This window comes from Schistocerca nitens, chromosome 8, assembly GCF_023898315.1.
Source record: "Schistocerca nitens isolate TAMUIC-IGC-003100 chromosome 8, iqSchNite1.1, whole genome shotgun sequence".
NCBI classification, from domain to species: Eukaryota; Metazoa; Arthropoda; class Insecta; order Orthoptera; family Acrididae; genus Schistocerca; species Schistocerca nitens.
In genome coordinates, this window is record NC_064621.1 from 148742696 (window position 1) to 148759977 (window position 17282).

General features: G+C 43.2%; 1 protein-coding gene across 1 annotated transcript in view; it reads left to right on the plus strand.

The window, feature by feature from the left end:
- The window catches only part of LOC126199457 (serine/arginine repetitive matrix protein 1-like), a gene marked incomplete at its 5' end in the record, with an annotated part of 54541 nt that overhangs the window by 12575 nt on the left and 24684 nt on the right, over nt 1-17282 (plus strand). Inside the window, one exon of the mRNA XM_049936378.1 lies at nt 14463-14586. Within this exon, the coding sequence (XP_049792335.1) occupies nt 14463-14586 (124 nt within the window). The remainder of the gene's footprint in view (nt 1-14462; nt 14587-17282) is intronic.

A 17282-nucleotide genomic window follows, 5' to 3' on the forward strand; every position in this document is an offset into this window, starting at 1 on the left:
AGAAAGACTATTTACAATTTGTACAGAAACCAGATGGCAGTTATAAGAGTCGAGGGACATGAAAGGGAAGCAGTGGTTGGGAAGGGAGTGAGACAGAGTTGTAGCCTCTCCCCGATGTTATTCAATCTGTATATTGTGCAAGCAGTAAAGCAAACGAAAGTAAAGTTCGGAGTAGGTATTAAAATCCATGTAGAAGAAATAAAAACTTTGAGGTTCGCCGATGACATTGTAATTCTGTCAGAGACAGCAAAGGACTTGGAAGAGCAGTTGAACGGAATGGTGTCTTGAAAGGAGGGTATAAGATGAACATCAACAAAAGCAAAACGAGGATAATGGAATGTAGTCGAATTAAGTCGGGTGATGCTGCGGGAATTAGATACGGAAATGAGACACTTAAAGTAGTAAAGGAGTTTTGCTATTTGGGGAGCAAAATAACTGATAATGGTCGAAGTAGAGAGGATATAAAATGTAGACTGGCAGTGGCGAGGAAAGCGTTTCTGAAGAAGAGAAATTTGTTAACATCGAGTATAGATTTAAGTGTCAGAAAGTCGTTTCTGAAAGTATTTGTATGGAGTGTAGCATTGTATGGAAGTGAAACATGGACGATAGTTTGGACAAGAAGAGAATAGAACCTTTCGAAATGTGGTGCTACAGAAGAATGCTGAAGATTCGATGGGTAGATCACGTAACTAATGAGGAGGTTTTGAATGAAATTGGGAAGGAGAGGAGCTTGTGGCACAGCTTGACTAGAAGAAGGGATCGGTTGGTAGGACATGTTTTTGAGGCGTCAAGGGATCACCAATTTAGTACTGGAGGGCAGCGTGGAGGGTAAAAATCGTAGAGGGAGACCAAGGGATGAATACACTAAGCAGATTCAGAAGGATGTAGGCTGCAGTAGGTACTGGGAGATGAAGTATACTTGCACAGGATAGAGTAGCATGGAGAGCTGCATCAAACCAGTCTCAGGACTGAAGACCACAACAACAACAACAACAACAACATGACCCTGGCTTATTTCCAAGTTATGGTGCATAATGTCATTTGTGGTAGGCATTGTACCATGGTCTAGTAAAGGCTTTTGGCACGTCTTGGCCTGCACATCGACTGACGTTGCTTTGTCGACGATACCTCTGCACACTTTAGTCGGAGGCAGGAGGGTATCTCAGCGTTGCTTATCTGGAAAAGTGATCAAATCGTGCAGGTCCAATTGCTTGACCCACCAGATCACTGGATCTTAACCTCTGGAATTCTCCATTTGGGGCCATCCCAAGGAGCTCGTGTATGGTATTGCAGTTGAGAACGTAGCGCAGCTACAACAGCGAATTGAAAATAACTGTAAGACTACGCAGAATGAGATGAACGGATCTTGCAACATTTCGGGAGAGGCCGAGTACGTCACTGTCCTCGTGTAGATTGACATCATCTGAACAGGTCCTGTACGTACACTACATATTGAGCTGAATTTCGGGTCCCTTCGTGTCGTTTCTTTCTGAGACGAATCATTTTTGTGTTGCACTGGTGATCCCTACTCCAATGCATACTCTGAGATAAAGCAATTTACCTTTACTTTGACGCATACATTACGCCCACTAAGTTTGTACAGCTGCTTTTGAATTACTCTATATAAGGGGCGTGAACATGTTGAGTAATTGCCTTGAAGGACACGGAAATGCGGCGTAGTCATGTGAGACTTTCAGCTGCTGACAGAGTTTGAAAGGGACCTCACTGTGGACCCTTATTTGGTTGGCTGGTCGAATCGTACAGTATCCAGATGCGTGGAGCATTTGAATGCGACATTGGCCCGGTGAATGGGAATGTGAGAACAGGCACACTGTTTACTGTATTCGCTGACACATATCTTTGGATGTCGTATTTTGAATGTTTCTCCAGTCAGTTGGCAACCGATGCTTGTACTACAGACATGAAACTTTTTAGATAGTCTGCGTAACCAGTTATGTTGGCTACTGATGCAGTATGTGTAGGGATCGTGTCAACCCCTTCAGCATCAACTGCAGTCTGAAGATGGCGCATTGAAGCGCCGAAACTGGTAGATACAAAATAAATAAAATCATATGGTCGGCTGTAGGCGTTTCATTTTCTCACAGTAGTTACAAAAGTAGTGGGCCACAGTGCCACAAGAGGGGATACAATGGCTTTATGACATCCTTTCCAGCCGAACCAATGCGTCCATGCAGGCCACAGGAGGTGCAACGTCATAATAGTGAGTGAGTTCATATTGCCAGGATATTTGTAAAAATGACTTTAATCACTGAAATAACATCACAACCTTTTTAACTTATGATGTTCCAATTTGTTTCCTCCTCCCCTTCTGGGAGCCTCATTTTTTGATCATTCAGTGTAATTATTATCAACGGTAAGGCAAGCATTAGAAAGCAGTATTCTAAAGCTTGGATAAGAAGGATTTACAGAGAAAGTAGTAAATAAATATTTTTATGAAAGTTACTGACTGGTTTTCCAAAAATGTGCTAGCGGGAACTTGAGGATACACAGCCCATTCAGTTTTGTACTATCAAACCTTGTACAGCAGGAAGAAATAATAGCCGGCAGGGGTGGCCGAGCGGTTCTAGGCGCTACAGTCTGGAACCGCGCGACCGCTACGGTCGCAGGTTCGAATCCTGCCTCGGGCACGGATGTGTGTGATGTCCTTAGGTTAGTTAGGTTTAAGTAGTTCTAAGTTCTAGGGGACTGATGACCTCAGAAGTTCCATAGTGCTCAGAGCCATTTGAAGAAATAGTAAACAAGGTGGGAAGTTCTAATTTCTTATGTGTGCATAATGATGAAAACCTAAATTGGAAAAACAGCATAGTAGACTTGCTAAAACGTTTATTTTCGGCTATTTTTGTTGTAAGAAAAAAATTGTGATCATTGGGGATGTAGCAGTACAGGGTGACAATTATTGAACTATATGAAAAAAACGTAAATTAGTTACAAACCATGGCGTGCAGACACCTTATTCAACGTCTAATGTTCACTACAGATCTTCAGTTTTAGGTTATGACATGTTCGATATGCCTGCATCCTTGGCGATGATATGGCGCAGACAAATAGCGAAATTTTCATGACTAGCTGAAGTGTCGCAACATCGATACTATGGATAAGCTCCTGAATGGCTGTTGTCAGCTCAACAATTGTTTTGGGGCTATTTTTGTACATCTTGTCTTTAATATAACCCCACAAAAAGGAGTCACATGTGTTCAGATCAGGAGAATATGGCAGCTAATCTAGGTCCGTGGCAGTGGCCTCTGGGTACCCCAGAGCCAGGATACGGTCCCCAGGACATCAGACACTTTCCTGCTTCGATGGGGTCTGTCTTCATCTTCGCATCCTGTCGAAAGCAGTGTCACTTTCTATAATGGGGATGAAATTATCTTTCAAAACCTTCACGTACCGTTCGGTAGTCACCGTGCCATCAAGGAATATCGCACCGATTTTCAGTGACTGGACACGGCACACCACACAGTCACCCGTTGAGGGTGAAGAGACTTTTCGATCGCGAAATGCGGATTCTGAGTCTCCCAAATGCATCAGGTTTCCTCCTTGACGAACCCATCCAAATGAAACCAAAACTACGCATCCGCATACTAATTCCCGTCATGCCCCGCGGACAACAGAGTAGTCTGAACGTCCTAAATGGCTCTGACCACTATGGGACTTAACATCTGAGGTCATCAGTCCCCTAGAACTTAGAACTACTTAAACCCAACTAACCTAAGGACAGCACACACACCCACGTCCCAGGCAGGATTCGAACCTGGGACCGTAGCGGTCGCGCGGTTCTGGACTGAAGTGCCTAGAACCTCTCGGCCACAACGGCCGACTTGAACGTCCTAATGGTTCAAATGGTTCAAATGGCTCTGAGCACTATGGGACTCAACTGCTGTGGTCATAAGTCCCCTAGAACTTAGAACTACTTAAACCTAACTAACCTAAGGACAGCACACAACACCCAGCCATCACGAGGAAGAGAAAATCCCTGACCCCGCCGGGAATCGAACCCGGGAACCCGGGCGTGGGAAGCGAGAACGCTACCGCACGACCAAGAGATGCGGGCGAACGTCCTAATGCAAACCGTTCAGAAGTTATCATTTTATTTCATATAGTTCAATAATTGTCACACTGTAGGTAAGTTAATACAATTTGCATATTTTGATTGACTGATTCAGCAGATATCTTCATTTAGGTAAATAGAATTCATGGTACAAAAGGAAGTAATTAGAATTACTTGTAGTCCTGACAGGAACTACTTCGTCATATGAAGAGCTATAGCCTGGTTTCAGTTCAGGGTGAAGGTGTAGGCAGCTACGGCATATACTAACGTCTTTACACACAGATATGACGGCTTGCTGGAAACGCAGTGGACTTGTTGTGACGACAAGGATCAAAGAGCGGCAGTATTATTTATATATTCATTAACAGTACAGAGTAACCCACCACCTGGAAATGTAAGGTGGGTCGGATGCTTCTGAATCTAATAGCAAAGACGTCTCATTTTTACAACCTTATTGGTATACAGTTGTTAATGATGTTTTTAAATAATATAAAGATCATAATATATAAAGATTTCTCTCAGGTTACAGAAAAATGAATGCTTAACAATTGTTAAATTGGTTCCATATAATTTGTTACTGCCTAGTTGATGAGAATGAGTTTATATAACGCAAATGTTAAAGAAAAAAAAGAAAAAAGAAAATGTAACACCGTGAGCGTGGTGAAAATAATTTGTAGTATGTAGAGGGAAGTGATATGCTGTATTTGGATGTGTAATACAGTCTAAGTAGCATGTTGGTTAATAATGGCCTATTTCTACCTATTTCAGATGAGAAGGTCTCAGTACAACCTCGAGGTATTCTCATCTGCAATAGTTTGTGCTAATGTATGTTTACACAGATTATACAGATTAAGTGCTGATTGAGCACTTCATTCATGGAATATATGAATTTTAGCTTTACATGAGAAATACACTTATGTTTGTAACTTGTTAGTAGAAGTAGAAGATACTTCATTGCTACTTGAATGCATTATTCCTTAAATAACTTAATACATTTCTGATATATAAAATTCATTGTTTGTATCTTTGAATAGAGAAGAGAATATACTTCTGTCTGCACACAATAAGACGAGCAATACATTACTGCTTGTGTGCAGTATACTTTATGCAGGATATCACTTGGTGGGGAGGGGGGGGGGGGGAGGAGCATCGGAATAAAAAGTTCTTCGAGTCTTCTCCTCCCAAGCGACATTACTTTATTACTACAGTCTTAGTACGTAGTGCCGGTGTTTGTTTGTTTTATGATTGTTGTTTGTGACTGTGTTGTGGCATGCTGTGCCATGTAATGTTGGTTTTGGTCCCTTACATGTTGATCCCTTCTGAGTCATATTCACTTAGTGTTCCTTCCTCGGTTTCGGCATCTGTGGTAGTGTTTGTGTCCGCCGATGTGGTTTGTTGTGTTGTTTGTGCTTGTCTGCGCCTCCTTCCATATGGGTTTTGGCGCTTGTATTCTTCGTGCAGTGTTCGATACAATATCGGCTACGCTATTTATTGTGCTCCAGTCACCGGGATTACGTATTATTCTGGCGATGTCATTGTAGTTCTAGCCGGCCGCTGTGACCGAGCGGTTCTAGGCACTTCAGTCCGGAACCGCGCTGCTGCTACGCTCGCAGGTTCGAATCCTGCCTTGGGCATGGAAGTATGTGATGTCCTTACGTTAGTTGGGTTTAAGTAGTTCCAAGTCTAGGGGACTGATGACCTCAGATCTTAAGTCCCATAGTGCTTAGAGCCATTTGAACCATTTGAACCATCGTCGTTCTGTATAGGTCTCACTTGTGCTATCGTGTTGCACATCAGTGTGATATGTTTGGTGTCCCACTTTCTCCGCATACGCATACTTCATGGTTGGTTAGTCCCGTACTGGCCGGCCGGTGTGGCCGAGCGGTTCTAGGCGCTTCAGTCTGGAACCGTGCGACCTCTACGGTCGCAGGTTCGAATCCTGCCTCGGGCATGGATGTGTGTGATGTCCTTAGGTTAGTTAGGTTGAAGTAGTTCTAAGTTCTAGGGGACTGATGACCTCAGCTGTTGTCCCATAGTGCTTAGAGCCATTTGAACCAGTCCCGTACGGTTTCTGTGTACCAGATACGGCCCGTGGCGTATCAGGAAATTGACCATCCCCCGGCTTGGATAACATGTTTCAGTTGTAGTCTTTCGTGTACATCAGGAAAGAAAGAGTGTACTCGGCGACCCTTGTCGGATGCGTCCCACTCTCTCAGCCATGTTTGAATGCGCCATTGTTTCATTTGTGTTTCTTTCATAATGTTGGTTCCCGTATTTTCGGTGACTTTATCGAGCCTGTCCCTCTTAAGCCAGTAATGTGCAGCTCTATAACGTATTGTTGTGTCTATAGGGCAGGTCCCCTTCACAACGCAAAGTGCCTGTACTGACGTGGTGTTGAAGGCTCCGCTCGTTCTCAGCAGCACACTATGTTGACCGCGTCTTGCAGTTGTCTTGTTAGTCTGTATGTTCAGTCTGTGAGCCCAAGCACTTGCGGCGAAGCATGCGGTGGATTCAAATATCGCAGTGCGGTAGGTCCTTGTCGTCTTAATAGGTAATTTGTACTGAGTTGTGTTTCATCTTGCTAGTTTTTGCATCATCATATAAAATTGACAGTCTGTTTTTGTTCTAGATGCAGTCCGAGATAACGTGAGACTTGCTTCCTCTGTATGCTTCTATTGTATAATTTTAGAATTGGATTCCTCTGTAGTGTCCCTCTGAGCAGTAAATATACAGTTTTGTTGGGAACTATTTTTAATTTATTTTCTTTGCACCAACTGTTAATTTTCTGAAGCAGTTGCGTGACTTTTGTCTCTAGTGCTCCTCTCGAATTGGCTGACACCACTACGAGCAGGTCATCTGCGTAAGCCGCTACACCTCTTACCCTGTCGTCACTGTCCAGGGTGTTCAGCAAGGGCTCGATTGCGATATCCCAGAATATTGGTCCGCAGATCGAGCCCTGTGGAGATCCCTTTGTTATTCTCTTGACAACCTTCCGTGTACCAGCCCTCCACTCCGCCACTCTGTCTCTGCAGTATTCGCGGAGGCTATTGTAGAGGGAAGCTGATAGCCTCATTTCCCTTAACCCTGCGAAGAGGGACGGCCACCAAAAGTTGTCAAAAGCCCCGGCTATGTCGATTAGAATGGCGGCCCCGTATTTGTCGCTGATGCTATTTGTAACTGTCAGTGCTTCGTTGACGGCATCTTCCATTGATCTACCTTCCCTGATGGGGCGATTGTAAACGGTCACATAGGAGCCTTTCCTGTATCTTGCCGAGAGTGTTTGAGGCAGATCGGTCGGTACGTTCTAGGGTCTGTTGGCTCTTTGTCTTGTGATTTCCTGATTATTACTACATTAGCATTTATCCATAGGTCTGGAATTCTGCCTGTTAGTAGTGCCTCGTTGAGCATGTTAGTAAGAAAAGATGTGATTTGTGTTACTGTTTGTTTCAATGTTTCTGAAAGTATTTTGTCTGGGCCGGGTGCTTTTCGGTTTTTAAGCCTGCTGATTGCCGTCACGACTTGTTCTTACGCGAATGGCATGGTTACATCGTCACTGATGTATGGTTGCCTCATGCTCTCTCTTAGGTCAGCGTGGTGTCGCTCATCTTTTGTGGGGCCGTCATCTGCGAGGAGCCTGTTCAGAAGATATTCTGCTGTGCTTCTCTATCCTCTGGTCATTGTGTTTTGGTGTTGACAGAACTGTCGTTCTGTAGCTGGGTGTTTACAAAATTGGTCCAGTAGTCTTGTCTTGTTGTCTTTAATTGTTTTTGGTATTTCTGTTTAGCGTCACGATACAGATGAATTCTTATGTGTCTTTCAGGAGCTGTCTTTGCTTGTTGGCAGTACTTTCTTTTGTCCCGTGAATCCTTCCTTCGTTTTGCCAGTTCTGTCGACCACGGTTGTTTCTGTCCCCACCCAGTTTTTGCGTGTGGTACAGCTGCTTCCTGTGCTCTTTGTAGGACCCCTGTCAATACATGCGTTCTATAATCTATACTGCCTTGAACAGTGTGTAGTGACGACGCCTCAACAATATCTCGAACTTTTTGCCAGTCACCTCTTCCTATGAGTAAATGCTGCTGTTCGTGATCCATGTTATGTGTATTGATATATCTGTCCGTGGTTATGACGATTGCGCTGTGGTCGCTGTGTGTGGCTCTATCTAATAGTGGAAGAGATTTTGCGTTCCCTAGAGAAGGTTCTATGTTACTTACACCACTGGCGTCTCCGCGGTAGGTAGGTGACTGACCCTCTCTATTCAGTATGAAGCGGTTGCATTCATTTACTACGTCAAGCACTAGTTTCCCTCTGTCGTCAGTTCTATCTGAGTTCCACAAGGGGGATTTTGCGTTGATATCAGAATGAGCAGCATTTTTCTTTCTGAGTGTCGTGCATTTTCTTTTTTTTTTTATCTAAGAAACGTTCTGTATCATACGAGAACTGAGCGTAAATAGACGACATGGGCCATACACCCTGTCCGTCTGTTGTTTCTGCTGTGGCAATGTGTTCAGAGCAAAACTGGGTGATCTGTGTTACTATGAGGTTTTTATTAACTACTATTATCGCGGCTTTCGCGTTTGGTGTTCCTGATATTGTGATGTAATGTGAGGGGAGCCCTGAAATTTTCCCGCCTCGCAGAAAATGTTCCTGAACGCAGGCGATGTCTGCTTTTGTTTCTTCTAAGAGTCTACCTAATTCCATGTTTACTGGGGTACTGCAATGGCAATTTAGTTGTATTACCTTCAGAAGGGATATCTAGTGAAGGAAAAACACTTGGGTGTGGTGGTTTCTTTAAAATCCAGAAACACACGTCCATGTGCTCTCACGAAGTCCTTGTATACTTTCTCTAGGTTTAGGCACTTCCCCTTCGCGCACATGCCTCCCCTAAAAGCTTACATAGGTCTTTGGGGTTCGTCGGCAGATGTTCAACTCTTAAGATCACCCTGTCAGTTTGTTCTGTAGTTGGAAATCAGAGTTTAACCCCGTTTTCATGCTTAGTTCGTATTACATAGCGAAGAGTTGTTTGAAATGTATCCTTGTTTTCTAGTTTGCTAAGCCGTAGGTTAGCTTCTAAGTTTTCGTAGTTTACGTAATTAACCGTATTCAGCTTGGGTGTTCTTGACTGTTCGTTTGTTGCTCCTATTTCGACTAATTTTGTAGTGCAGCACGTCTTTCCTGCTTTATGGTTGCTGGTAGTATGGATTTTGATGTGTTTTCGTTGAGCATTTTCCCTGATAGAGACTTGTTGTTTTTTATCTCTACCGGGGACTTGTTCGTAAAATGTGACTGTTGTACGTCCGTTTCTGGGCTGTTTGTATCTAGTGTGCCGGTGCAGGATGTGTCTTTCTGTTCAGTTAAATTGTTTTTCACAGTGACTGTGTGCGCTACCCCAGTAGACAAAACGAACTGGTGTAATATAGGGTCTACGTTTTGTTGTATCATATTCTACTTGTTGCGCGGGTAGTGTGCAGTTGTCTTTATTTGTGTTTGCCCGTGGTGTTGGATTTCTTGTTAATTCAGTGACATCTTCATTCTGAGGATGTTCAAGGACGTCGCTATATTTCTCTGTACTATCTCGCAGTAGTTCGTCTTCCAGTTTGTCTACTCGTAAAAGGAGACCAGCGTGGAAGATGGCCCAATCAAACATGTGATGTTTCAGGTGCCTGGCAACCTCGTATTCAATTGCACCCTGCATGCACATTTCGTCTACGAGGTGCGGCTAGAAAAAAACCGGACTGATGCTGGAAAAAACATTTATTTACAATTATTTACAATTTCATGTTATCTCCTTCAATGTACTCTCCTCCTCGGTCTCTACACCGCTCCATACGAATTTTCCACTGTTCATAGCAATGCTGCAGATCATTTTCGGTAAGTCCATACATTACTTCCGTCGCTTTTTCTTTTACTGCTTCAACAGTCTCAAATATAGTTCCTTTCAAAGCTGACTTGACTTTAGGGAAAAGAAAAAAGTCACAGGGGGCCAAATCAGGTGAGTAGGGTGGATGATCTAAGATGGGAATGTTGTGTTTTGCCAAAAACGTCTTCACTGACAACGCACTGTGAGCTGGGGCATTGTCTTGGTGAAGGATCCATGACTTTTTTCTCCACAAATCGTTCCGTTTTCTCCGTACTCGCTCACGTAGGGTAGCCAGGACGCTAATGTAGACACTGCTCTGATTGTTAAACGGCGATCTTGTCGAACAAGTTTACCGATTTTTTCAATGTTTGCATCAGTTTTTGCTGACAATGGTCTGCCAGTGCGAGTGTCATCACTGGTGTCTTCGCGGCCATCTTTAAATCGTTTAAACCACTCAAACACTTGTGTTCGCGATAGACAATCATCGCCGTACACTTGTTGTAACATTACAAACGTTTCACTTGCAGATTTTCCTAGTTTGAAACAAAATTTGATGTTAACACGCTGTTCTTTCTGTACACTCAACATTTTCCGACGCACAGACAAAACGTCAACTACTTAAAACAGACGCCACGGGCAGACTGAGTGCAGGAGGCAGATGAAACTCGAGCAGTAGGCGGAGCGAGAGTCACGTGACAGGCCACGCGACTTTCAGCCTTATTGCATTCGTTTTATTGTTTCACCAGTACTAGTCCGGTTTTTTTCTAGCCACACCTCGTATATAGTCGGTAATGCTGAAGACCTACACTGTATTGTCTCCAGGAACTGAGGGATTACATTAGTGTCGGTATCTGCATTTGGTGGTTGTAATATCCCCATGTGTTGCCGCCAGGCAAGGGCTCTACGCCAGCCTCTCATCCTAGTCGGCGGCGATTTGTACCTTTGCCTGTTTGTGTTATTAGTTGCGTCTGTTCCTGCGCGTTAGGGGGGGGGGGGTTGACAATTATGGACGTTGTACAGGACATCGTATTCTGTGCGCTCTATTTGTCTTTCGTAGAGCTGTTTATATGTAGGACAGTCCGGCCTCCTTGCCTTATCTCATGTTCTGTTTCTGTGTTTGCATGGTATACAGCCTACAGGATTCTCCTGCCTGCAGTCTCACTTTTTGTGTCCCGGTTTTGCACATCTTCCACATACTGGATCTTTGTCGCAACGCTTCCATGGCTGACCGAATCCCCAACAGTTAAAACATTTTTGTACAGCAACAAAGTCGTTGATGTACAAAGATTCAAACTGAATAAAAATCCTTTCTTTTTGAAGCAGCAGTAATTGTACTCTTGGCGACACTTCTACAGTTTTGTTTTTACAGTCCTTTTGCCCTTTGGTCCTGTTTTAAATTTTATTTTAACCTCGTTATCGAAGGTGCAGTACTGAGGGAAGACATGAAGAAACTCTCGCGTGATGTTAAAATTGGGGAAGTTGTAGTGAGCAAATAAAGGAAGTGGTCGAACGACGCCGACAGAAATTATATTCTGGTATTTACCTCAAAGAAGGAGAAGAAGAAGACACGAAGTACTCTCTTTAAATATTGTACGATTCCACTATGCGCCGTTGAAAGGTGTCCGATCAAATGAACGCGATTTTTAGAAGGAATTCTTTACATGGATTGCATTTCTAAGGGTAAAACAGCAACTAGCGGATACTATGTAGTTCTTCAAAAGTGAATGGAAGACAGAATACTTGCGAAGGTGGTTGGATTGTAAGATAAAAATCATATTAGATCTGGTCAATAGGGCGGGCAGGTACTGAAACACCACATAGATTCTGTGATTGGGTTGAAGAGTTCCTGGATAACAGAACGCCGCATGTCATTCTCAATGGAGAGAAGTCTTCCGAAATAAGAGTGATTTCAGGTGTGCCGCAGGGGAGTGTCGTAGGACCGTTGCTGTTCACAATATATATATATATATATATATATATATATATATATATATATATATAAATGACCTTGTGGATAACATCGGATGTTCAATGAGGCTTTTTGCGGATGATGCTTTAGTATATCGTGAGGTTGTAACAATGGAAAATTGTACTGAAATGCAGGAGGATCTACAACGAATTGACGCATGGTGGAGGGAATGGCAATTGAATCGCAATGTAGACAAGTGTAATGTGCTGCGAATACATAGAACGAAAGATTTTTTATCATTTAGCTACAATATAGTAGGTCAGCAACTGGAAGCAGTTAATTCCATAAATTATCTGGGAGTAGGCATTAGGAGTGATTTAAAATGGAATGACAATATAAAATTAATCGTCGGTAAAGCAGATGCCAGACTGAGATTCATTGGAGGAATCCTAAGGAAATGCAATCCGAAAACAAAGGAAGTAGGTTACAGTACACTTGTTCGCCCACTGCTTGAATACTGGGATCCGTACCAGATAAGGGTGATAGAAGAGATAGAGTTGTTCCAACGGAGAGCAGCGCGCTTCGTTACAGGATCATTTAGTATTCGCGAAAGCGTTACGGAGATAACAAACTCCAGTGGAAGACTCTGCAAGAGAGACGCTCAGTAGCTCGGTACGGGCTTTTGTTGAAGTTTCGAGAACATACCTTCACCGAGGACTCAAGCAGTATAATGCTCCTTCCTACGTATATCTCGCGAAGAGACCATGAGGATAGTCAGAGAGATTAGAGCCCACACAGAGGCATACGGACAATCTTTCTATGCACGAACAATACGAGACTGGAATAGAAGGGAGAACCACCGATAGAGGTACTCAAAGTACCTTCCGCCACACACCGTCAGATGGCTTGCAGAGTATGGATGTAGATGTAGATTAGATGTAGATGTAGATAGATGATACAGTCTGTATTACTATTCCAGAAAATTACACAGAGAATTGAACCGCGTGGGCATTCAAAGTTTTTTTTTTTTTTTATATAACAATGTCCCTGCTTGCCACTGAGCCATCCTTTCTTTGCAGAAATTGAGTAAGTTATTGTATAAGATTGTTGGTGTTTGCGTCAGTTGTAGCCTTGCGAACAAAAGTGCCCATTGGAGCTCGGCGAAGGCGCCGGCTGTCTCTGTTACTATTACCACTGCGTATTTTTCTTGTGCGGCTTGTATTATTTCCAGCGCGCGGTTGACTGCACCATGTATTGGGCTTTTGGGTCTTAAGCCGTATTGATGCGAACTAAGGGCGATGAGCCTCCTGTGTGACTAGTCGATCACACAGGAGCTTCTCTTGCACTTTAGCCAAAGTGTTCAAGGGGCAGATGGGCCTGAAAGTGTTTAGGTGTGTTGGTTCCCGATCTTCGCGGTTTTCGGCGACGCAAGGACCATACTTTGCAGCAATGCTTCATTCAGCAATTCTGTTTGCAACTGTATTTTTGAATGGTTCTTAATGTATGCCATTTGGAACGGGAGTCTTCTTATTTTTAATTGTTTAATTGCTAATGATAACTCTTCTTTGGAAAATAGAACAGTAACGGGGTCATTTGTGTTAGACTCATCCATTTACCTTCGTAACCTGTATAATGTTACTGGTCATTAGTCTTTTCGTCATCAGAGAGTTGTTCAGCAAGTACTCTGCTGGACATCTCCAGACCCTTTTAACAGTGCCCTCCGTGCGCCTAGTATTTGACTGTGCTATTGAATGATCTCTCCCCCCACACCCCATATATATTATTTTGTAGCTGAGTTTTGGCAAAATTGTCCCAGTGATCCCGTCTGATCTTGTGTAGTTCATTTTTATATTTTTGCTTTGCATCACAGTATAGTTACAGTCTTGCTTCCCTCTCCTGTCCGGGTTTGGTTTTTGGTATTGTTTCCTTTTAATTCTAGCGTCTTTCCTTAGTCTTGCTAACTCAGTGGACCTGGAGATCTTTTGTTTCGATGTACGTGTGGTCTTTGTCATAGGTAAGTGTTGTGCTTTTTGAAGCAGATCCGTCAGAATGTGTGCTTTGTACTTGTCGGTTGTCAAGCACTCGGAACACGCCTGGGATTTTTGAGTTTGTACGGGAATTAATGAAGAAACGAGCTGAGCCCTCTCTTCACATGAGCAGTGGGTGTATTGTAGTGTGTTGGTCCTCTAGTGCTTATCTACAGTTCGGATCCTCGGGGACTCTGTTACAAGGTGTTCATGTACTCAGTCGTTATACGTCGTATCGGAGAAACCGTTGGTGTCTGGACCTATGTTTACTAGGATTATTGCTGGTTTCATTGTCCTCTACTCACCGCTTTCGATGGTACGTATAATAGTGGAACGCCCTGTATATGAAACGTGAGACCTTTCATAACATGCCGTTATATGTAAAAGTTAACAAGTTAAAAGGGTTAATAAATAAACAAATTTTTGAATTACTTTTGTAGCACATTGCCCAATGAGTAAGTACTGTTTTAGTGTTACTATAAACTACAGTCGTAAAGTATGCTTTGCGTGTTACACCTGTGCGATGCAAAATGAGTATCTCTATTGGCAGAGCTACGTACCGCACAATTGCCTGAGCGTATTGGTGTGTTGTTGGTTCAGGTACCCGCCGTTGTACCCGCTGGCGCCACCGCAGCATCACCACGCTCCGCCGCCGCCATACGGAATCGACCCTCTGCACTTCTTCATCGACCTGCGCGTCTCCGGACACATATGGGACAGAAAGGTACGGCTCACGTTTGTCTTTTTTTTTAATTCTGCCTCGTAAAGCGCGACGGCTTCTTCCAAGTGCTCGTGGTGATTCGCAATTGCGAATTGGTATCACTTCTACATACACTTCCCATAAAAATAAATTCGCTGAAAAGAAATAAATAACTATAAGGAAATAACGGAATTTTTTTAGCCTCTGGCGGTCATCTCCACGCATGCAGACATCCTCAAAACTCTTTTTTCAGAATCGTCGGTGCGCCTGGTGGGCCAGGGGCATAAACTATCAATGGACCTGGCCAACAATGACTCCTCCCCAACCTCATTTCAGTCGAAGTGGTTAAATTTTTACATACATAAATTTTTAAATTTTGCAGGTAACTTTAAAGAAGCATTAAAACGAAATATCTCAAAAATGGCAAGGAATTCTTTAAATAACATGACGAATTTTTCACAGTATACTTTCCAGTCACTTGAGAGCCTGACCAAGTGGACGGTCTTACGACTTGACCGTTAACAAGAAGTGTACACTTTCGGCTTTTAGCCTGCCCATGCTTGCTAGTTAACCAGCCAGCAAGCTGTCGCTCGTCATCAGCAGAACGGGTAGGCTGCTTTACTTCCATCCAAGCCAAGCTGTGCCCAACCGAAGCAGGCTAAAGGAATCGTGCTTGCCTGCTGTCTTCCCGCTGTGCAGCCCTACGTAGAAGTTTATTCTGTGCACCTCCACTATAATGTTTTTAATGGAATTTAGAAGTTGATGAAAACACAAGTGTATCACAAGACGAGGCTCAATGAAATATGTACTCATTTTTCATCATTCTAGGCCAGAAAATGGTGGATTTCACTTGTTCTTTTTTCATTTTATGCTTATTTCAGGCCTACGTAATGCGATATGAATGGCTTTCTCTGCAACTGCACCCTATTTCGACTAGTGATGGCTATTCTCACTTCGAACCATTATGAGGTGACCTCTAATATGTGTTTTCTGTAGTAGGAGAACCTTTGCATCTCAGAACCTGAAGATGTCTATTATACTGCAACGCCAACTAAACTAAGGTTTTGGAAGTCTAGTTTGTGTAATCTTAGTGTGTTCCAGCCAAACACAACCCCTGTTATATAAATTATAATTACTTTTTCAAAAATGTGTATTGCGGATTCATTGAATTCAAAATAGTTCATTCTAAATTCCAAAAATGCATTTAAGCAAACACTAAGTTAATCTGGAACTACATTTCTGAAAGAATAAGTTTTTCTTCCACACTAAGCTTTTTTTCGCACTATCTTGCATACCACTAGTAGTGGTTTTTAATATACACTGAGCCATATTTTTTTTTCCTATTTGGATCAATGTTTGCCTTAAATTTGGAAAGCCAGTTTACTGATAAATAACCTGAAGTCCTCAGCATTCAATTGCATACACTTGTCAGCCACTAAGTCCTTGTCCTCTTTCAAAATATTTATGTAATGATGAAAATGCTTGTCCGATTCAGAAACATGTCCTAACGTAATCGAGGTTCCCGAGTAAATGCTTAGTAACTTTTCATGCAGTTTGCGTTGTGAGACTTTACTTGAGCTGCCTCATAAGCACACGAAATGTTTTCTCTTGCTGTGTTACGTGATTGTTATACAGGGTGATTTTTTTAACACCATGTACAAATTCTAGGGATTTACCGATGAGAGGATACGGAATAAAAAAGGTCTAATGAACTTATGTCCAAAAATACATGGCTTCCATGCTAGAGATCATTTATTCAATCATACTTTGTTACAGAGTCTAATAAGCGCTGCGCCAGTATGCAACAGTATGCATGGTTTCCTCCTAGAGGGTGGAACTGTTCCTCATGCGTCATGCCCTAGCGCCCTCTCTTGCCATAGTAATCGGCAATGTTGTGTCCGATTCACTTCTCTTGCTGACTCACCTTGTAGAGGATGTGGTACAGCGTTGTACACAAGGGTTCTGTGGTGTCACCGCCAGACACCACACTTGCTAGGTGGTAGCTTTTAAATCGGCCGCGGTCCGCTAGTATACGACGGACCCGCGTGTCGCCACTGTCAGTAATTGCAAACCGAGCGCCGCCACACGGCAGGTCTAGAGAGACTTACTAGCACTCGCCCCAGTTGTACAGCCGACGTTGCTAGGAAAGGTTCACTGAGAATTACGCTCTCATTTGCCGAGACGATAGTTAGCATAGCCTTCATCTAAGTCAATTGCTACGACCTAGCAAGGCGCCATTTCTCCTTTGCTATGTATCTAATGAAGCATGTACAGTAACAAGACCAATGTTCACCAATTGTGGATTAAAGTTAAGTATTCCAGCAGCTACGTACTTTTCTTTAAGTATCCTGTTTCAGACCTTACGCCATCCTGCGTGAGCTTATAGCGTGCATTTCGGCTTCCTCAAACAACACGGTGTTGGCACTTCTGCCGACACATTAGGTTCCGTATTCGAATCGGGAGCTTCCCGACATGGTGTTTACGTACGGAAAGGCAAATGGCAACGGGCGGCGTGCGTGAATGTTGGGGACGTATCCCTGCCGACAACAACCACAGCATTCAGTGTTTGAAACAATGCTCCACCGTTTGTCTCAGACAGTGTCGTTTCAGGAAGCAGGAAATCATGAACGACGTACCAGAAATCTTTGGAGTCCAAATTTGGAGAAAAATGTGATGAACGCTGTGGAAGGAGACCACCGTGTCAGTACCAGGCAGTTGGT